Genomic DNA, 23,120 nt, shown 5'->3' on the forward strand with positions numbered 1-23,120 from the left:
CCCAGGAGTGTGCACGACAGCTACATCCTGTAGTAGTTTGAGATCCCGGCATCTTCGAAGACAGCCAGTTGGTTCGGGGGGTAAAGATTACCCACTGAGATCCTGGCTAATGACGCCAGTGCAGAGGTCGGTCACTGATGTGAAGACACGATATAACATGGCCCATGTGGCCACCCGGTTGTCATTAAGCAGTGCATCGGACTGCTTAAAATACGGTTCCGATGCCTCGACCACTCTGGTAGTGCACTGCAATATACCCTCCGGAAGGTTGCCTGCTTTGTGGTGGCCTGCTGTGCCCTACACAACCTGGCACAACAACGGTGCAACGTGGTGGAGGAGGAGGAACATGTGGCCTCATCAGAGGAGGAGGAGGAGGAAGAGCTGGACTAGGTGGGACTTGAGGACAACCCAGATAGGATCCGTGTGAGCAATCAGAAGATGGAGGACAGGTGGCGGCGAGGGACCAGCATGCCCAGAGGGTCAGGTAGGCATTCATTCACCCTTGCCCACTTCTCATAGGACATGGCTTAATCCATTATGTCACACCTTCCCACCAGTCATCCCACCCCACCTGTTACCCTCTCCCCTCCCGATCCGCCGCCGCCCCCATAGTTCTCTTCCACCCTCTCAGGTCTATCACTGCGGAGGGGGGCGGGCAGGTTGAGGAACACCCCCGGTCTAGGACCACCATGCCCGGGGGACTGGGGCCGAGGGAGGGTAGAGGGCAAACGAGGCAGCGGGATGCAGGCCGTCCCACAGTGGAATAACGTAGCAGAGGCTTTGGGTGTCTTCGATGTAAAGTGTTTTAATGGTGTGCAATCGTGACCCTAACTGTCCCTCTCTATCAATAGTGCCCATTCCCCACCCCCTCCACCGTGCCCTCTCAGTGACCCCCTCAATCTTCTTAGTCTTTTGTACTCTACTGCTATGTCTATGTGTGCCCCCAGGATGCACATCAGAGATGGAGGCAGCCTGCTACTGACCACGAGCGCCCTGTGGCTTTCCGGTTTGTTGGCACAATGTGCATTGCTCCCTTCTCTGGCACTCTCTCTTTCTTGCCAGCTGGGTCCCCGAGTCTCTAGGGGTAAAAACCTATGACCTTCCAAGGCTACTGGTCCCTTTGAGTGTCATCTACACACTTGTGTTTTATGTTTTTCAACATCTATGGCAGTTGTTTCAACTTTTTAACCCCATCCAAAAAGGGACCTGAGCTGACAAAGGGTTACCTGCCTCTAAAAAGAACTCTGGTAAATTTACATCTTCTGAAAAATTTAAAGCCCATGAGTCATTTTTTACTTTCCTTGTTGATCCGACTGAAGGCAACTGCAAGTTTAAATCTCTTTGTGAACCTCACATATCTAAAATGCAACCCATTCCTGTTATCTCTCCACCCCGCCAAAAATAGTGGGTGCAGGATTTGGGGGTGGAATCACGGCCCAGGTGCCATTTTGGCTAAACCAGAGACACTATGGGAGAAAGTTTCCCAACGAATAGCAAAGTGTCAAGTTCTGACTGAAAACCAGTATGTATCACCCCAGAGAAGCAGCCATGTTTTCCCTCGAACTTCTGATACTTTGTCAAAACAAAAGTGGAGGGGCCTGATTTGGGCCGTCATTCTTGAGGGGTGGGGCCGAAAGAGACCAAAGGGTGCCCTGATCTCAAAGTTAAAAGACAGGCTATCGCTGGGCGTTAACCTGATTACACCGTCTGCAGGGGGCTGGGAAGATCTCATTCGCAAGAGTTAACGGGCATAATGGGATTTGCATCCACACTAAACGGCGATGGAAAGCGCCCCCTATATCTGTCTCAGTGATTTGTGTTCCACCTTTACAACAGTAATCAATCCAAATCTATTTAGTTAAAGAAGTGGGAGGAACCGGCCCAGCACATCAAAATTAAAGCAAACCGTTGATCAAATTTGATTTTCTTTTGTTACCTGAATTCCTGTAATCTGAATAGATTTTTCAGATACTGCATTTTAAACATTTTGCATTGGGATGTTCACATTTTTATGAAACTTATAATTTATTATTCCCAAACTAATAAAATAAATATAACCTACCCTACAAGAGACCTTAGCATATTCTCAATATTCAAAAATAAAGGCCTGGACCTTCTCATCAGCTTTTTGCAGCATGCTTTGATGCTACCCATGAAGATTTCTACTATCTGACCTTTTTTGAGAAATTTCAGCTGGACCTCAGAGGGGTCTAGGTGTGCATTTCACAATTTACACCAAAATCTAATGTCAGGATACCACAGGATTTGGGGCAAAATTTTTCATTCTAATTCCGATTCATGATATTTTGAGAATTTCACAAAGCAAACCATAATGTTGATGCTGAAAACTCAAAACTCTCCCTGTTGCTCGTGACCTCACTTATTTTCTTCTAATTTAGTTACAGATTCAAAAGCCTCCAGCACTGTGTGAGTGCTGGTGAGCCCATTAACCCCGAAGTGATGGAGAAATGGAAAGAACAGACCGGCTTAGACATCTATGAAGGATATGGCCAAACTGAGACTGTAAGTGCTTCAAACTTGAGCAACAGGTTTTGTTCCTTTAATGAAGAAGAAAGAAACCAGCCAGCTTTGTAGTGAAGGAGAGGGTCCTGTAACTTAGTAAGATAAATCTTGAATCTTAGGAAACAGAGCAGATATAACTTTGAGATTCTTTTCTCCACTACCAACCATTTCCTGCAACCCCTTTTTCCTGCTCCATCCATCTCCACTTCCAAAAGAATGAGAAACCCTGGACTTCTTTGTCAATAGGATGGAGACCAACAATTCAACTGCTTCTGTTACTTAACCCGTTTCTCTTTCCCACTAAGCCAAACCTTTTCTAAAAAATGATTTATCTTCAGCTGCTCAAAGTCAACTAGTCATGTTGCTCTGCAGCAAGCGCCTGTGATGTTCCACGCGATTTTCCTCCCTCCCCTGAAAATGGTTCTACAACATGGACAGGAGGCCTGACAGGAACCTGTAAAATTACTTGCATGAGTCTGACCCCAGGAAATTGCCTCATGGAAGTCACAACCCATTAATATTGTGCTGAATTCTGTCCATGGAGAAAATCATCCTCTTGATGCATGTGTAGTAGAATAAGCTATGGCCAGGTTTTTCTGTCCCATTTGTGGTGGGCATCATGGTGGGTGGGCGCGGATGATCTCACAAGGTCGTAAAATAGAAGTGCTTGATTGGAGAAGAGAGGTAATCCTAAGGTGTGTGAGGGCGTACAGATTTAACTGAGCAAGTGGTCTCAAGAATGTGAGGGATGAGGTGAACATGGTGCATAGGTAGCTCCACTTCAGAATATCTATGGGCTAACAAATGAATATCTAGAACAAAAACAATAGGATCATGGGATTGGATGTGTGTGTGTGTGGGGATGGTGTGTGAATGAGAGATCTTTGAAAGATGGGCAATCTTAATCTTCCTCGGTGATGATGTGGAGGATGTGTTTCCATGCTTGTACAGGGAGAGTCTCACTGGTCTAACAATGAGAACTCACCACCACCACCATCTTGTAGTCTGCAATAATTGTGCAGAGAAAAAATATATAATGGGAACTAACCTGCTGCGGGGGGCACTGCAGGTACCTTAGCCACCAATTGACTGCACTGGGAGGGCTGAACGATTAATAGGGCAGCCAACTGAACTGTGTATTGGCACTTGAGCAAATAGACACAACTGAGAGTTGCCTCTCAATGATATTGCAGGGAATCAGCAAAGTGAAGCAATAATGCACATTCAATCTCTTGGTTTTAACCCCTTGCTCACAGCATGGCAATTTTCCACAGTGACAAAGAGGTTCAGAGCAATTGAGCACCTGGACAAGATTTGAAGCGTATTGCCATAAACAGGACCCAACGGTTCCCAGAGGCTTTCCCACTGACAAAGCAGTCTCACAGCAGTTGCTCATGAATAGGGGAAAGGGAGCTCCTTGAGATACACTCTGCATTGTATATCATTTCTGGGCCAACACAGGAACCAGGGCCACAAAAATCGTGCATGAGTCATTGACAGAGAGAATAGTTTTGCAGGCAAATCCTGACTCTTGCCTGTTTCTCATTGAGAGAAAGCCATCAGGAAGATGGAGCCTGGATTCATTGCCGCCTGCATAATTACATACAGGCATGAGAGAAGAAGAAGACGAAGATTACAATAGAGGAACCTGGCTCACCAAAGGAAGGAGAAAACCCCCATTCCAAGGGTTCAACAGGACCTCTCCAAACAAAATGTGAAGAACAGCGACATTGTGCGTAGGTGCTTCACTAGAGCCAGTGTGTACTAACGTCACCTGTCTTCTCTGCAGATGAGTGAGAACCAGTGTCACCGACGCCTCCACATGTGCAAGGGTCTGGTAACTGACATTTGCCTCATTGTCCGGGAATTGGTGCCATGTGGACTCTGAGGATATCCATTGCCAATAAGAACATAAGAACTAGGAGCAGGAGTAGGCCATCTGGCCCCTCGAGCCTGCTCCACCATTCAATCAGATCATGGCTGATCTTTTGTGGACTCAGCTCCACTTTCCGGCCCGAACACCATAACCCTTTATTCTTCAAAAAACTATCTATCTTTACCTTAAAAACATTTAATGAAGGAGCCTCAACTGCTTCACTGGGCAAGGAATTCCATAGATTCACAACCCTTTGGGTGAAGAAGTTCTTCCTAAACTCAGTCTGAAATCTACTTCCCCTTATTTTGAGGCTATGCCCACTAGTTCTGTTTTCACCCGCCAGTGGAAACAACCTGCCCGCATCTATCCTATCTATTCCCTTCATAATTTTATATGTTTCTATAAGATCACCCCTCATCCTTCTAAATTCCAACGAGTACAGTCCCAGTCTACTCAACCTCTCCTCGTAATCCAACCCCTTTAGCTCTGGGATTAACCTAGTGAATCTCCTCTGCACACCCTCCAGTGCCAGTACGTCCTTTCTCAAGTAAGGAGACCAAAACTGAACACAATACTCCAGGTGTGGCCTCACTAACACCTGAAATGAAATAAAAATTGCTTATTGTCACCAGTAGGCTTCAATGAAGTTACTGTGAAAAGCCCCTAGTCACCACATTCCGGCGCCTGTCCGGGGAGGCTGGTACGGGAATCGAACCGTGCTGCTGGTCTCCTTGATCTGCTTTAAAAGCCAGCGATTTAGCTCAGTGAGCTAAATCAGCCCCTTACCTTATACAATTGCAGCATAACCTCCCTAGTCTTAAACTCCATCTCTCTAGCAATGAAGGACAAAATTCCATTCGCCTTCTTAATCACCTGTTGCACCTGTAAACCAACTTTCTGTGACTCATGTACTAGCACACCCAGGTCTCTCTGCACAGCAGCATGCTTTAATATTTTATCATTTACATAATCCCGTTTGCTGTTATTCCTACCAAAATGGATAACCTCACATTTGTCAACATTGTATTCCATCTGCCAGACCCTAGGAGACTTCCAGTATCCTCTGCACTTTTCGCTTTACCACTCATCTTAGTGTCATCTGCAAACTTGGACACATTGCCCTTGGTCCCCAACTCCAAATTATCTGTGTGTGAAAGTGAAAGCTGCTCTCAATTATGATGCCATTGGCTCCTTCCAGAACATGACTGGGAACCTCTGTGGGATCTCTCAAGCATCCCCACACAAATGCATAATGAAATCACAGGCACACATTTTGCCAAGGCATCAACTTCGAAAGGGCAGCACGGTAGCATTGTGGATAGCACAATTGCTTCACAGCTCCAGGGTCCCAGGTTCGATTCCCGGCTTGGGTCAATGTCTGTGCGGAGTCTGCACATCCTCCCCATGTGTGCGTGGGTTTCCTCTGGGTGCTCCGGTTTCCTCCCACGGTCCAAAGATGTGCAGGTTAGGTGGATTAGCCATGATAAATTGCCCTTAGTGTCCAAAATTGCCCTTAGTGTTGGGTGGGGTTACTGGGTTATGGGGATAGGGAGGAGGTGTTGACCTCGGGTAGGGTGCTCTTTCCAAGAGCCGATGCAGACTCGATGGGCCGAGTGACCTCCTTCTGCACTGTAAATTCTATGATATTCTAAGTAAGAGCTCCAGGATGCCAGAGCACTGGGCTGCGCAGAGATTTCCGGTTTGCCAGATATCCAGAAAGTTTCCTACATATATTTTGAGTAGATTTCACATCTCGGCCATCTTTGAGAGACCACACAGAATTCAGGGGTGGCTTAGGACAAAGAGTACCTACAAAAGATATAGTTGAGCACACCCACAGAGAGAAGGTACAACGAGGCTCGTGCCACTACCCAGACATTGGTGCAGCACACCATGGGGATGCTAAAGATGGGACTGTGATGCCTGGACAGACCTGTCAGAGCACCCCATTACACTCCCCAGAGGGTCTGACAGATCCTTGTGGCGGAGATGTTATCATGGTGCGTACTGCTTTGCCCAACCAGGTCCAATGGCTATGTGGGTGTCCTGGCTTGCACTGCAGCCCCTGCCCCTCTATGCCCCACTGCCAATCCCAGCCCCACCTACGGCCGTTCCCCCAGACACCTTGCCTTCTGCACTGCACCCCTGGCCCCGCTGGTTCTTGTCACAGTGGGGCCTCCCAATGCCACCCTGTCAGCGTTGCGCACTGCAGTCCGTGTCCTGGGCCCTCCTGTGAGGCATACAATGGGGCTTACTTCTTGGATGAACCGTGTGATACTCCGCCAGCAAGGCAGCACTTGGTTGTAGTGCAACCGACCAGTGCCATGCCTGGTGGCATGCATATAGGCAGGGCCAACGGTTGGGGCTGGTTGAGAGGGGGGCGGGCACCTGTTGGAACCGTAGCTGGCGTGTGCCGTGGGTCCCCTCTGCAACGTATGGGTCGAGACTACCTGTCCGGGTGCTGATTAGATGGGGGCATGTGCACAGTGGGCAGGCGAGGCTTGGTGATTGCCGGTGGTCCTGTGGGGTTGGCTAGCTGCTAGTGCCACTGGTGGAGCATCCGCGTGGAGGGGGGGGGGGGGGGGGGGGGGTTGCAGGCAGTGCGGTGTGGCCATGGGTGCACCCGTATGCTCTTCATGGAGTGCTCTGCACGCTCCACATGCAATGGGGCAGCGCCTCAGTTGGATGCACTGCGGGGTGCCAAGACCTGGTGAGCCATTGGCTGTGCTTGACTACACACATCCCTTTGGTGGGTTGGCTGGGGTCTGGGGGTTCCTGGGGTGTGGCCTGGGGGGAGGGGGGCACCCATACGGCTGGTGGCGCTCTGCACATTTACGGATCACAGTGGGCAGTCACTGGAATGCGCAGCCAGGTGGCTGCCTTGCAAGCCGCGGCAATGGCAGCCCTTCCCGAACACACTAGAACCAGGGGGACATCCCGGGCCCACGGTCCATCTACTGGTCGCCCCCCCCCCCCCCCCCCCTTGTTCCTGTTTTTAAATACCACAAGTGAACCGCGATAGTGTCACCTCCGCCTGGCAGAAGCACAGCAACGCAGGAAACCAGAGATTACTGGTTCAGGCCCATTAATAATATGTTAACGAGTGTTACTGTATGATTTGCATGCCCATGCCCGCAAGAGGCGTGGAATGCCTCCACGCTGCCATCGAGGCGCTGGAGCATGGCACTCCGTTGGATGCCTGGCACCAGCCTCGATTTTCAGTTGACACCTGTTTCACCACCCGATCATGATTCGCGATTCTGGCATCGCTGCATGGAGAATCCCACCCCACATCTGCAGTACTGTGGCAGTTTTGGTCCCCTTATTTTTTTAAATAAATTTCGAGTACCCAATTCCTTTCGTTTCCAATTAAGGGGTAATTTAGCGTGGTCAATTCACTTAACCTGCACATCTTTTTAGATTGTGGAGATGAGACCCACGCAGACATGGGATGAATGTTCAAATTCCACTCAGACAGCAGTGACCTAGGGCCAGGATCAGGCCCGGGTCCTCGGTGCGTGAGGCAGCAATGCTAACCACTGCACCACCGTGCTGCCCTTCGTCCCCTTATTTAAGGAAAGATATTGGCACGTAACTTACATATAGCAGCGGAAAGCCATGGGCCGCCAATTCTGAGTTAGAAAAATGTGCACTTATCTGCGCTCGGATATCACAGTGAACCTTCCTTTCCATGCGGCATCCTTGGGCCTCCAGCAATATAGTCTGCACAAACTCCAGCGTAGCGCAGTTTCAATCTAGCCGTGCCCATCCCCTTGTGATGCAGCAGCTATGGGAACACCCATTGAAGACAGCCATTTAAACTGCAGGTTTATATTGAAGACAACAGGCAACACGTTTAACAAGGGTTTTAAAGATATGTATAAGCTTTTGTTTATTTGCTCTTTCTTGTATACAGGCATTGCTGTTGTTATTGGTTCTTTTTAAAGTAATTTTTAATTTTTTTATGATTAAAGGTGATTCGTTATAATTGAACGGAAGTTTGGTTATTTGTTTTAAATCTGTGAAACTATTTAAGTCTGCATCATATTATTATGTAACTTTACGTGTGCCATGTTTAAAAGTGTTTGTATATTTTAATTTAGATTATGGTGAGAAGAGCACCTCGGGGCTTTTTGCTGTCACTGTCCTTGTAACATTTGGTATTTTTTTGATTTGTGTTTATAGAATTATAGAATCACTGCAATGCAGAAGAAAGCCATCCAGGCTATTGAGCCTGCACCAATGCTCCGAATGAGCACCCTACCAGACCCCCGCTCTATCCCCATAACCCACCTAACCTTTCGACACTACGGGGAATTTAACAAGGCCAATCCACCTAACCTGCGTATCTTTGGACTGTGGGAGGAAACCGAAGCACCCAGAGGAAAAAGCAGCGGCATGGTGGCACAGTGGTTGGCACTGCTGCCTCACAGCACCAGGGACTGGGTTCAATTCCAGCCTTATGTGACTGTGTGGAGTTTGCACTTTCTCCCCGTGTCTGTGAGGGTTTCCTCCGGGTGCTCCAGTTACGTCCCACAGTCCAAAGATGTACAGTTAGGTGGGTTGCCCATACTAAATTTCCCCTTTGTGTCCAGGGATGTACAGGCTAGGTTCCGGAGATAGGGCAGGGGAGTAGATCTAGTTAAGAGTGCCCTTTCAGAGGGTTGGTGCGGACAAAATGGGATGAATAGCTTCCTTCTGTAGTGTAGGAATTCTGTGGTTCTCTTCTATGGTTTCAGGAAGCTTATGCAGTCGCGGGGAGAATGTGCAAACACCACACAGTCACCCAATGTCCAAATTGTGAGGCTGCAGTGCTACCAGTGTGCCACCATGTTAGCCGTGTTATTATGTTTCTGCCTTGATACATCAATTATAAATTTATAATTATCTCATAACTAAATGTGTTTTGATTTTTCAGTAAGACATTTGTAGAAGCTTGTAAAGTTTAATGGAAAAAATTTATTAACAAAAATTATATTATAAATACCATTTTATAAATAATTTTGAAATCAGTTAACATTTAACTGAATGTTTACAGTAACATTTTGTGTCATAACCTCAATTTTTACAGGTTTCTTGGGATAAAATATACTTTCTCACATAAACACAACAGTCAATAAAATATATTTTTTCACATAAGCACAATGGTCCGTCTACTTGTAAGGGGGAAGGGTGGGAAGGCGAGGGAAGGGAGGAGGAAGAGTGATGAAGGGGATACGGTGAAATGAGGAGGGAGAGAGGGTTCAGACATATCAATTGTTAATTTTACAAACACAGGGTCCAAGAGCAGCGGCTGCTGAAGTGAGGTATCCTTGCACACATCTCCTCTGACATCATTTTGGGATGTCCTTTGCCTGTACACTTAGGGGTGGGTAATTGATTTGCTTCCTTGCCAGGCAGAGATGTAGCCTGATTCTTCTCTTGAGATCCTTGCACCTACGTCGAAGCCTCAAAAGAAGTTCATGGATTTTAAAAAGATGATGACCCAGCCGAGGTGAAGCATGACTACAGATTTTGAATCTGCACTGGATTCTGCAGTACCTGTCAGAGAGATAGTTCACATTGGCTAACAGGAGACTTGCATACGTCAACTAAGACATTGAACTTTGTTCAAGCATTTGAAGTAATACTGAGGGTTGTGAGGATGAACATTACATCAGGGAGATTCTTAAACAACACCGCTTAAAATACATCACAAACTCCAAATATACTTTAGCTTTGAATCAGCTGGGAGGACAGGAAGGGGTCAATAGCACCAGCATCGAGGCCATGATCATCCAAAACCTACTCTGCTGACATCTGTTTGGATGTCAGAGCCCCAACTGCCAAAGCAAATCATCTTCACCCAGTTCAAGGAAGGATCATTAACAAGAGGAGGACAAATGAAGGTCTTCAAAGACACCTTGGAGGCTAACCTCAAGAAATGGAATATAGACATCAATGCCTGGGAGACCTTTGCTCAGAGGAGACCTACTTGGAGGAACCTCCTGATTGAAAGGATACAATTCTTTGAGAACACCTGACGGCAACAGGTGGTCTGAAAAAGTAGCCTGAGAAAGGAATACCCCCGACCTACGGTCCAAGGACCGATCCCACCTTTTGGAAACTCTCGCCAAGCGAGTGATTGAAGAAATGGCTCTGGAATCCGGCTCATTAGCCACACAAGGACCCACAGAACCCGTGACCAGTAACACGGAGTATCTTCGGTGGACAATCATACTCGTTCTATCCGTGATAGTTCCTTCGATGGAACCGCGTTCTATCCGTGATAGTTCCTTCGATGGAATAACATCTTTGTGACAAACCAAAGTTTATTTAGCACAACGTATTTCTGAGAAGGGAGGGGACGGGTTGTTACATTTGTTTAATAATATCAGCCGTTTACTTCTGTATATTATAAATTTGCCATCTACTTCAAATTTGAAGTTGCTTAATTCAAGCCACCTACTACTTCAATATTTTTGACATTTTTATCCTGTTTCAGTTAAATTAATTAATTTGTTCAAAATGACAAGATAGAAGTAGGCTGTAACATAAAGATGTAGAAATGCGATTAGTAGGTTATGAAGTTAATCAAAGTGGCATGCACCTAGCAACCTACTCACAGATATATGCAGTTTGTAAGCCATTGTTGATCTAGCAACCAGACTACTAAAGTTCTGTGTTATCAATATTGTTTGAATAAATGTCACTAATCATAGGGATCTGAGTACAAGCTAGGAACCTTGCAGCAACATTTTCAGATTTCAGTCTATAGAATAGCACTTTACAATATGTTCCACTAGATTTCATAATTAGTATTAATTTGCTCCCAAAAGGAAGATAATGTAGGTGAATACCCAAGTTTTTATGGGAATGAAACCAATGCCCCTGCAAGACAGAAAATATGTATATTTCAATCTTATGTATTTCATATTTCGGATTTGCGCCCAAAGCAAGTGATTTTTTTTTTAAGCAGCCACTCTTATGGTTGCTCAGTAAGGCTGATGATTTGGCATCCATTTATGGATAATAGTCTGCTGTAGGACTGTGCACAATATCCACAGAACACTGAGTTGGGATTAGTGTGCTTGCAGATCTTCTGACATTTATGCTGATGTTTGGAACAAAATCAACAAGAGACCAGTTTGATGGGATCTATGGTCACCAGTCCTCCAGTGACAATTGAAGTCATATTCTTTTGCATTGGTTAACTAAAGTATCCCAGGCTTCTTATTCTTGCTTTCTTTATTCTATATATTGTTTTATTTATATATAATATATATATATTCTATATATTGAGGCTTATTCTTGCTTGTACTTTATGTTGCTTTGGGCTCTTAAGCATTGTGATTATAATTAGCTTTTGCCTTTTTCATAATTACCATTTAGGTCTTGGTCTGTGCAACATTCAAAGGCATGAAAATTAAACCTGGTTCAATGGGGAGGCCATCTCCAGCATTTAATGTGCAGGTGAGCACTGTCTTTTTTGATATCTTTAGAATTGGCATTAACAATCCAATCCTGACTGCAGTATTTTTTTCAGTGCTCTTTGTGCAACTTGTCTATCGTGTTTCACAGGAATTATTACTACAAAATAAAACTTAAATGCCACTTTTGGGCTGTATATTCTAGATGACAAACAAAAATCGATTCCTCATGTAGCCTCTGGTTCTTTTGCTGATCATCTTAAATCTGTGTTCTCTGGTTACTGGCCCTCTCTACCAGTTTGATAAGACATGAATCTTCCATTTTTAATAAAACTTCCATTTGCAATATATTGAAGATCCTGAGGGTATCTCAAAGCATTTCACAACTAACAAATTGCTTTCAAATTCATTCTGGTGCCTCATTGTTCTATGAGAGTCACAGCAGATAATTTGCGCGCAATAAAATTCTTTAAACACAGAGTCAAATAACCTACTCATGTTTTTTTAGAGGGAGAGATGGTCACCATAACACCCTCACTGCATTTTTTTCAATTACTGCAGCACACCCTCAATACTGCACTGAGGTGCCAGCTTAGATTATGTAGTCAAATCCTGGAATAGGCTTTGAAACACACTTCTAGGGGCATGTTATTTCATGTTATTTCTTCTTATTTATCTATTTATAGGGGCATAGAGTACAAGAGCAAGGAGGTTATGTTGAACTTATGCAAGATTCTAGTTAGACCTCAGCTGGAGCAGACCTCTGGGCATCACTCTGTAGGAAGAATGTGAACACACTCAAGAGTGCAGAGGAGGTTTACAAGAATGGTTCCAGGGATGAAAAAATTCATTTATAAGGATAGATTGGAGAAATTCTGATTATTCTCCTTAGAGAGAGGAAGGCTAAGAGGAGATTTGATAGAGATGTTCAAAATCATGAAGGACTGGACAAAGTAGAATGGGAGAAATTGTTTCCGCTCAGAAAAGGATCAAAAACGAGAGGGCACAGATTTAAAGTGATTTGCAAAAGAAGTAAATGTAATAATAATAATCTTTCTTAGTGTCACAAGTAGGCTTACATTAACACTATTAAAGGTTACTGTGAAAATCCCCCAGTTGCCACATTACGGCTCCTGGTTGTACACTGAGGGAGATTTCAGAATGTCCAATTCACTAACAGCACGTCATTCGGGACTTTGTGGGAGGAAACCGGAGCACCCACAGCAAACCCACCCGAGTGTGACCCAAGCCGGGAATTGAGGGTCCCTAGCACTGTGAAACAACTGCTACCTTGCTGTGATGTGAGAAAAAATGTTTTCACATAAAAAGTGTTTTGGTCTGGAAAACACTGCCTGAAAGTGTGGTGGAAGCAGGTTCAACTAAGGCGTTCAAGAGGACATTAGATGATTATTTGAATAAAAACAATGTTCAGGGGCATGAGGAAAAGGCAGGAGAATGGCACTAAGTCATGAGACCATACGTCATAGGAGCAGAATTAGGCCATTTGGTCCATCAAGTCTCATCCGCCATTCAATCATGGCTGATAAGTTTCTCATCCCCATCCTCCCACCTTATCCCCATAACCCTTGATCCCCTTATTAATCAAGAGCCTATTTATCTCTGTCATTTTCCTTTTTCTTTGTTTAAATAAATTTAGAGTACGCAATTCATTTTTCCAATTAAGGGGCAATTTCACATGGCCAATCCACCTACACTGCACATCTTTAGGTTGTAGGGGCAAATCCCACGCAGACGCGGGGAGAATGTGGGAACTCCACATGGGCAGTGACCTGGGGCCGGGATCGAACCGGATCGTGAGGCAGCAGTACTAACCACTGCACCACCGTGCTGCCCTATCTCTGTCATAATGCTTATTGGAGAACTGGCAGACATGATGGACAAAATGGCCTCCCTCTGCACCATAACAATTTCTAATTAAAATGTGAGACTACTACCAATGAGCTAAAGTGGCAGGAATAGACAAAACTTTAAATGCAATGGGAGATTTTGTATGGTTGATTTCACATAAAGGTGGACATTATGTGAACAGAGAGTGAAGGTGACAAATTTGGGCAACATTCCCACTGCGCTTCCACCTGGCGTTAACTGAGATTGAGCATGGGAGAGCTCCTCAGTTAAGCAGGAAGAGGCTTATTTCATGTGGGCCTGAATTTTCAGGATGGCTATAATTCTGAGAGTAGGCAGGGACTGCACCTCTGTTGACTTTGACAAGCACTCTGCCATTTTACACTAAATTGAGCATTGATTGGCAGCAGGCAGAACTTTTGTCCACCCTTGGATAGAAGTCCTGCCTTGGAGAGCTGTCAGACAATCTGATTAGCTGACCGCTCTCCAGCCCCTCTAGGCACAGTTCTGAAGTGACCAGAAGAGGTGCTGCCTAAGTCACAGGACCACACTTCAGGGAAGTTCCAAGAGTCCCGGGGTTGAAAGGGTAGGGGATATCCTTGGGATCGGAAGGGAGAGCAATCTCGTGTCCTGAATAGGGTGGGGTGGGTGGGAGGGAGAGCGAGTGCCGGAGCTCTACGGTCCCTGAGGGGAGGGCACGCTAAATCAGAAGGGGCCTACAGATTGAGAGGCCCTCCACTACCCTGCCTTTTTTCGCAGGATCTGAGATCATGGTTAAAGACTTTTTTCTGTTTGGCACCTGGTCCAACAGGCACCTACCTACCAGCCTAAAAATTTAGGCTTGGTGGGATAATGCCCTTAAGTAGCCATTTAAGGCTCTTAATAGGAGCAAGGACAGGCTTCCTGTCTCAGGTCCTGCCCACCTCACTTTAAAATTGGGGCTGGAGGGAATCCTGTGTGTTCAATTTTACGCCTCACAGAAAATCTAAACTAAAAAATAGGTTACTGAGTGACCAACATGAAAGTTATTTATTGAGAACCACAGAAATAATTGTTTCTGCTGTGATTCGCACAGTTTTAGAATTCTCGTTATTCTCATTTCAGATTATTGATGAGAAATGCAATGTGGTTCCTCCTGGAGCGGAAGGTGAAATTGCCATTCAACTGAAGCCTGTTAGACCATTCGGCATCTTTTCTGGATACATTGTACAGTAATCCTATTTCAAGTACTTTGCTGAAATATTTCTTAATTATCACAAAAGATAATGATGTAATTTGTGTTAGTTGACGAGTATGTCATTTGTTTGATTTAATGATTCTGCTTACTTAGTGGGATAGTGAGATTTACTCAGATCATTTGGAGCCCTAAAACCAAAATATTGGAGGCATTCTTCCTATCCTCGACAGATCTCAAACTGCTAAACTAATTTACCCAACAGGGAAGTAAGTACAGGTCACTGACCGGGTAGGGGGTTAGAAGGTGTATATTTAGCACTTGCCTGACCATGTAATGACCTTAACAGAACTTTTAGTATTTGCCTGATTTAAAAATGTGGACAAATCACCAGTCTCCTGGTTCCATACTTGTTGGTAATTTCTACACTGGGAACTGAAAAATACTTTCCAAATGCCTTTAAGAATTATAGTGTGCCCCAGAATGTTCATCTTTCAGGTAGGACAAATGCACTGGGTGCAAATCATTTGACAACTGAATGGCACATCAGATAGGTTTCCTCTATGGCTTGACTGCACCTGAAGGGAACACAGCATTATAAATTTCATGCAAATGAATGTCAAAGACCTTTGCACTCAGATTGCATCTAAAAGCACCAGACACGGTTCTGAGGTAGAATGCTCTCAGAAAGAAAATGGTGCTGCTGATTGCAGAGTCACTGCTTAGGCATTATCTGTTTAAGCAACAAAATTGCCTGAAAACATTTATATTTTAAACTTTTTTTAGTAGGTTGGTATTTCTCTACTTGTTTCAGAATGCACTTTGTCATTTACGCACTCACGGTGCCCTCCTTTCAGACACAGTTTGTTTGGTGGGGAAATAACCATGCGATTCTTGGCAGCTGCTGAGCTCATTCATCCAGCCATAAGCATCTGTTACCCTACCACAGTTTAGAAAATCTCCACCTGTCAATGACTCCAAATCACTTAGAATGAAAATACAATCCACGTTCAATCCAGCACCCTTCCTCATTCTTGTAGCTTCGTTCTCAATACCAAGACACGTTTTCTCAGTTCTGCATCTGTACTTGGCACAAAGGTACTAGCTTCTTACCAGCTCCCTCCAAGACAGTCTGCAGAAGCATCTAGACTGCTGCTTGGATGGTGTCATTCATGATAACAAGGCAGCACGGTGGCACAGTGATTAGCACTGCTGCCTCACAGCTCCAGGGTCCCAGGTTCAATTCCGGCCTCCGATCACTGTCTGTATAGAGTTGGCACTTTCTCCCCGTGTTCATGTGAGTTTCCTCCCGCTGCTCCGGTTTCCTCCCACAGTCCAAAGATGTGCCGGTTAGGTGAATTGGCCACGCTAAATTGCCCGTTAGTGTCAAAAAGCTTAGGTGGGGTTACTGGGTTACAGGGGTGGGGGCGTGAGCTTAAGTAAGGTGCTCTTTCCAGGGGACGGTGCATACTCGATGGGCTGAATGGCCCCCTCTGCACTGTAAATCCTATGATTCACATTTTTGAAGGCTACTGGAATGTAACTGACAGCTGCTGGCACCACATGCATTAATTTCCTTCAGCGTTCGTTCAATGTACAAGCATTAATTCTACCCCATTACCTGCAGCATCAAAAGAAATCTTCTAACTTTCCCATGGGGTTTGAACAGTGCCTGAAACTATAATGGTGCTGGTGCTTTTAAGGCCTTGGATGTTCCCTATCTATTTCTGTCCTCGTGTCTGTCGCCGAAAATGAACTCGTATAGGTCTCCATAACGGTCTCCTGAGCAGTACCAGGAGAGGAGTAACAACCCAGATTATTATTTAAACCCTAAGAATTAGGAGCAGGAGTTGTACATTCAACCTTTCGAGCTTGTTCTACTATTCAATAAGATCATGGCTGATCTGCTTGTAGCCTTAACTCCACTTCCTTCCCACACACATAACCCTTGACTTCTTATATAGAAAAAAATATTTCTAACTTGACATATTCAATGGCACAGCCTTCAATGCACTTTGTTGAAGAGAATTCTTTTGTGAGGGCCACGAAGAATCCAGCACGAGTTGAAGGATAGAAAGAAATAACATTTATTTACAATAACATATATATATACAGCAGCAACTTCCTTGCTGTTCAGTCTCGTCTCGCTGGTTCCAAACTGGCCAGCTTTATTTATGCAGGAAATCTGCTAATGATTTCTCCACCCCCTCATTGGGGAAGCTCATACTCCCAAAGGATTGTGGGATTGCCATTAGTCCCCAGCCAGTGGTAAGCAGGCAGGTTATAACAAATTCCAAAGAAAAAATTCTCATAATGTCAGCATTAAATGGGAGACCTGCGGGGAGCATGTGAAAAAATGGGAGTTGGAGCCCATTTAATCCATGATTGCATTGAATGGCAGAGCAGACTCCATTCACAGTGTAGTCTGCTCCTGTTCCTTTTCCTTCTCTTCTTGTGCGTTTACTTTGGAACAGTGTCTCAAAGTTCTATATTCCCCACCAAGGGAAATGCCTTCTCACCATTTCCCTGTCTTAACCTCTCAGAATCTTCTATGTTTCAATACGATCACGTCTAATTCTTCTCAATTCCAATAATTATCGGCCAATTTAATCAACTTTTCCTCAAAAGACAACCCCTTCATTCTCAGAATCAGCCTAGTGAATCTTCTCTGAACTGCTTCCGATATAAGCGTGTCCCTCCATAATTTAAATTAAATGAACCATGTTCAGGAGAATAAAATATGGAACAACAAGGATATAATGAAGACCAGGTTTAAGAAGCATTAAAAGGTAATTAAACTTCATACAGACCTGACCTCAATATAGGTCTTCTGAATTTCAAATGTTTTTCTAATATCTGTTTAGCATCCTGGTATATATGTATCTTTTTTCTAAAGTAATAAGTATTTTGTGTGGGGGAGAAAGGATTAAGGTGGATGGAATTTTAACCACAAAGCATATGCTATTTTAAAATTGTTACTACTGTATCTTACTTTTGAACTTTGAGCTGCTTTATTTGTATGTTGCTAGGATGATCCAAAACGAACTGCTGCAGTCCTACAAGAAAACTATTATTTGACTGGAGACCGTGGTCTAATGGATGAGGATGGATACATCTGGTTTCTTGGGAGATCAGATGATATAATTTTATCAGCCGGGTATAGTGATCCAATTATTCACATTTTATTTACTCAATGTTTCACACAGGAGCTGAGCTGGAGTTATTATATTTACAATACAGATAGAATACTTGAATGTTGATTAATTTTATTAAATATTACAAATTACAATATTTCCAAAAGATCATGGGTGAATTCTTCCATTTTGAGATTGAATGCAGTGGTAGGTAGCTCCTGTGGTGCCTGTCCTGCTGACCTGAATGGCAGAATTCCATGCCAGAATTCAGTGCTTGGAACCTCATTAGCTATGCACAGGGAATTCTGCTCCAAATCTCTGGTGGGCCAGCAGCTGATTCGTCCGCCCGCCCTCAACTAACAGGTTTGAAGGTCCTAACGCCATATTTAAACACCAGTCTAGCCCATTCATCTCACACTCTCCAGCCCACGTGTCTTCACCAGATGGTACAAAATATCTGGAACCCAGAGGGAAAAGACTAGCAGCTTCAAGAAGAAGACAGCACCAGCTTTCAACACCAGGGCTTTTGAGGCCCTTATTCAAGGAGTTCAGGCCCAATGGCATGCTATCTACCACAGGGATGAGCCAAAGAAACACACCAACCTCACCCTCTGGCTTGGGAGGCTGTTTCCCAGGAGATCAGCATGGCAATCACCTACCAGGGCAAGTTCTCTTCGAGTTCCCTCTAGCACCCACAGGAAGGATAAATGTCAGCTGCACACCCCAGGGGCCTCCACTCAGGACAATCCGTGAGTATACAACCGCTCACAATTCCCGCTGTCTGTGCCCACACGAACTCCAGAAGCACATGTCGCCAAGGGTTCTTCTGCCCCTGAACAGGAGACCCTTATGAGCCCGGGGCTCTCCAGGCTGCAGGATACCAGAGGACGTCTGCCACGGTCATCACGGGTATCCGAATATAGCAGTCTGCCTCTGTCCCTGCTGTAGATGTCAGGCTGCACCAAAGCACTGTGGTAGGGTTAAGAAAGTTAAGAAGTTTTGATGTCACCTCAGGGTCACGGTTGCTCCATCACTGTGAATAAATTGTACTTTTTGAAAATAAATTCATGATTCCACATTGCTCCCCTTGTCTTCGTCTGCCCACTCCAATTCCCCCTCCCCCCACTTCACCTCATGACTCATATGGCTATATGTCAGTCAGTCCCAAAATATGGCAATGTGTCAGTTTCTGCACGGAAACTGGTGCGAATCTTGCTGACCCTAGCAGCGCAATCCAGACCACAATTTTTAGACACTGAAAAAAAATTCCCCTGGTGACAAACGCCGCACCTGTGACATGAAGCATCTGATTTGCCTGCTCTGAGGTCATCTGAGCACTCCAATCAAGGGGGGCGCTACATTTAAACGCCTCCAAATCACTGGCCCACAGTCAAAATAGGATGGCAGCCAGGAGGAAGCCAGCTCCACAATTCCCTGAGTGGTTCTCATAAGAATGTTGGATGCCTTGGAGGAGAGAAGGGCAATTATCTACCATCAGGCTAGCAGGAGACTCTCCAGCAAGGTCACAGATCCTGCCCGCGAGACGGTGGCCGCAATGGTGAGAGCCAGCACCCCCCACAAGTGGGCGGGTGTGCAATGCCAGAAAAAAATGAATCACTTACTCCGTTCTGCCAGGGTAAGTGCTTCATGTCTCCTCTCACCATTCACCTTTTCAGTCACCCCTCCCATGTCACTTGGACCCCACATAGTGCCACATAGGGGGCAGGGGGTTGTGGGGGTGGGATCGGATGTCCGTGCCACTGGCCTGTCCCCCTAGTTGGTGAACCTGGAGGCGATCAGAGCTTCCCATGCACATTTGACCTGGTACACATGATTGTGCAGTCTCTCATGCCTGACCGGGCCCCATGTCCTCCCGATTCCTGCCCTCTTCCGCATCCCACTCGTCAGAGCAGGGTTGACTGAAAGGGAGCCAGGATGTGAGGAGAGAGGAACCAGCGAAGGTGGAGAGTTCATCATTCTGATTGATCTAAAGGTATGTGCTCCTGAGCAGTCGCTGCACCTGCTAGGTGCAGGTATAATTGAGCATAAGTGGGCCCCCAAGAAGATGCAGAGCCATTGGAACCCTGAATAACAGTGGCAATTTCCAGCTTTTGGGACCACAAGACGAAGGTCAATATATTATGCCAAAGTGGACAACTAATTTGCAAAAGTATTTCATTATATTTAGTTCCTGGAGGAGATTGTTCACTCAGTCCACTCCTGCACCACCAGCCAGCAACAAGTTCAAGAGTGGCAAAGGTACAGAACTGGGAGTAGGCCATAATAAGGGGAACTAATGTGATACCCACTACCCGGTTAAGCTTTAAAAACATTAAATGGTTATGGTAAAATATGAACAAATATCATGCATTAAAGATGCTTTAATGTAAGCCAATAATGCCAATAATATATGACTCCTTTGCAAATATGTCACAGGTACCGTGTTGGACCATTTGAAGTAGAAAGTGCATTGATAGAGCATCCGGCAGTGGCCGAGTCAGCTGTGGTCAGCAGTCCTGATCCAATCAGAGGAGAGGTATGCTTAGAACCAACACGAGTTTAATCACATGTTGTGAGCAGATTATTTTGTTAAGACTGGGCTGCAGACATATTTAGCAGGATTTACCTCCTCACAAAATCACGTGGAAAATTTAAGCAAAATCCTAACTTGGAATAGCTTTTTGGCAGGTGACTGAACTCTTTGGGCAGAATTTTCTCTCAAAACTAACAAAGTCTAACCGAAAACCAGCCAACGTTGTCTCTCCAAATCTTCTGACGTTTTGTCCAAAAAAAATCAGGAGGGTGTATTTTGTGCCATCGTCCTTGAGGGGGCAGAGCCTAAAGACCACCAACAAGCGCAGCTCCACAGAAATCGGGGCACCATTTTTAATGGGCACTCTGGTCTCAAAGTTAAAAGACACCTTCCCCACCCCCACAGACATTGGGACCACCCTCCAATCCATTCACCACCACCAGCAATTACCCCCCCCCCCCCCCCCAACCCCACCATTAAACATCACCGGCAATCTCCCTCTCTTTCTGCCCCCCCCTCCCCAATTGTGGAACCCCCCCCCCATTGTCATAGCCGCATGCCAGCGACGGGGAAGGGGTGATGGGGACGACACATATGACGAACTCGGGGGTAAGATGTTATGTTGTTTCGGCATATTTAAATCTATTTAAATTCATGGTAAGCAGGTTTCACGCCCTTGTGAGTTAGCACCCATGAGAGGATTTGTATCCGCCTCAAATGGAGCCAGAAAATTGCCCCCTTTGATTTAATTTAATTACACATTTTTGACAGGATTCAGATCTATTACTGCAAAAGCCTGGCCTTTACACCACCTTTTACAAATACAACTAATGTAAAATACTCGCTTCATTGGCACAACTGGCTGTTGCAATATCACATAACAGAACATAAAGAGTATAAATGTAAGGAAGTGCTGTTGCAACTATACAAGGCGTTGGAGAGACCACTCCTGGAGTACTGTGCACAGTTTTGGTCCCCTTGTTAGAGGAAAGATGTAGTGGCATTGGAGGCAATTCCGAGGAGGTTCACTAGGTTGATTCCAGATATTAGGGGTTTGTTGTATGAAGAGAGATTGAACAGTTTAGGCCTATATTCTCTATAGAGTATAGAAGAATGAGAGGACATCAGATTGAGGTATACAAGATGATAATGGTATGAAAGTCGACGTGGAGCAGATGCATCCTCTTGTGGGGCATTATAGAACAAGAGGTCATTGTCATAGGATAAGAGGTAGCAAATATAAAACAGTTGAGGAGAAACTAATTCTCTCAAAGGATTGTTAATCTGTGGAATTTGCTACTTCAGCGTGCGGTGGATGCTGGGACAGTAAATCTAAGCAGTTAGACAGATTGTTCATTGGGAATAGGTTGAAGGGTTATGGAGAACGGGCAGGACGGTGGAATTGAAGCCAGGATGGGATCAGCCACTGGGTCAAGTGGCTTAATTCTGCTCCTATATCTTATAAATAATGCCCATAATGATCCTCAGTGGCATATCACATTTTGAAGACTCTGAATTTTCCCATATTAAAAAAAAATCTTCTTTTAAGGTTGTGAAGGCATTTGTCATTCGAAGTGCTGCTTCTATCTCAAGTGATCCTGACAAATTAATTAAAGAATTGCAAGAACATGTGAAGAAAGTCACCGCACCATACAAATACCCAAGAAAGGTTTGTACTTTACCTCTCCTGAATTCCTGTATTAGAATGAAAGCTATTATAACAGCTTCTGAGTAATTCTTTCAAGATCAGTAATCTAGATAGGGCAGTGAATACAACGGCCATTTTAGTGTTGTGCATTTTTATTTTAGATTAGTTTTTTTTAGCAGTACTGTTATGGTCTTGGCCTAGACCAGTAACAATTTATTCTTTAAAAAAATCTAAAGTCTGAGCTCTTTACTGAAAGAATGCAGCCACAATATTCCATGGTTTAAAACAAAATAATTTTTGCTACACGAAAGTCAATCAAGGCAAATGTTAAATACTATCCTGGTCACCAACTACATTTTAAAATGCAGAATCGATGAAAGTTAAACATGAATTGACAGGCAAATTGTGATTGATTATAAACTATAAATTTCACATTAAATGGCAGATACAACTAAGACAGATACTGCAACCTAGCTCGGCTGTCCACTCAGCATATATGTCATTAATCTCAGTTTATTTTACAAAACCCACTGCTGCCTTTTGCTAATCTATGTGCCCATATCTCAAATTGTTAAAAGATTTGGTGCATTGAAAACTGTCTGTACTTTGCAATCTCGGTTTCAGAATGCCTTTTGTATACCTATCAGACAAGTTATCTTGATCTTTTAACATGTGCAAATTTGAATGAGTTTCATTGCAATCAGCCCGTGTTGTAGGCATTTACAAAAAAAATCCCTAATCCAGTCAAAATGCTGTTGCATCCATTCAGCTATTGATTACACACAATCTGTGCGTGTGAATCTGCTGTACCAGCTGTTCTGTCGGACTGGCTTTTAATGTTGAAGGTAAAATTAATTTTATCAATATAATTTAGAAACTAGCAAATTAATCTGTTGAAGTTTAAGGAAGTGCGGGTAATGGATAATCATCTACACAAATTGAGGAGATAAATTTTGT

The 23,120-nt window shown here is 44.6% G+C and overlaps 1 protein-coding gene across 7 annotated transcripts in view; it reads left to right on the forward strand.

Annotated features, from left to right (window-relative positions):
- The window catches only part of LOC119978905 (acyl-coenzyme A synthetase ACSM3, mitochondrial-like), a 104,078-nt gene that overhangs the window by 76,680 nt on the left and 4,278 nt on the right, over positions 1-23,120 (forward strand). For 6 of the 7 annotated variants that reach the window (XM_038820839.1, XM_038820836.1, XM_038820835.1 and 3 more), the window contains 6 exons: positions 2,400-2,523; positions 11,771-11,851; positions 14,779-14,880; positions 17,878-18,005; positions 20,419-20,518; positions 22,065-22,184. In XM_038820839.1, coding sequence (XP_038676767.1) covers positions 2,400-2,523; positions 11,771-11,851; positions 14,779-14,880; positions 17,878-18,005; positions 20,419-20,518; positions 22,065-22,184 — 655 coding nt within the window. Of the gene's footprint in view, positions 1-2,399; positions 2,524-11,770; positions 11,852-14,778; positions 14,901-17,877; positions 18,006-20,418; positions 20,519-22,064; positions 22,185-23,120 lie in introns of those variants that run through there. The other variant, XM_038820840.1, reaches the window with a different exon arrangement.

The sequence above is a fragment of the Scyliorhinus canicula genome, chromosome 15 (genome assembly GCF_902713615.1).
Source record: "Scyliorhinus canicula chromosome 15, sScyCan1.1, whole genome shotgun sequence".
In the NCBI taxonomy this organism is placed as follows: Eukaryota; Metazoa; Chordata; class Chondrichthyes; order Carcharhiniformes; family Scyliorhinidae; genus Scyliorhinus; species Scyliorhinus canicula.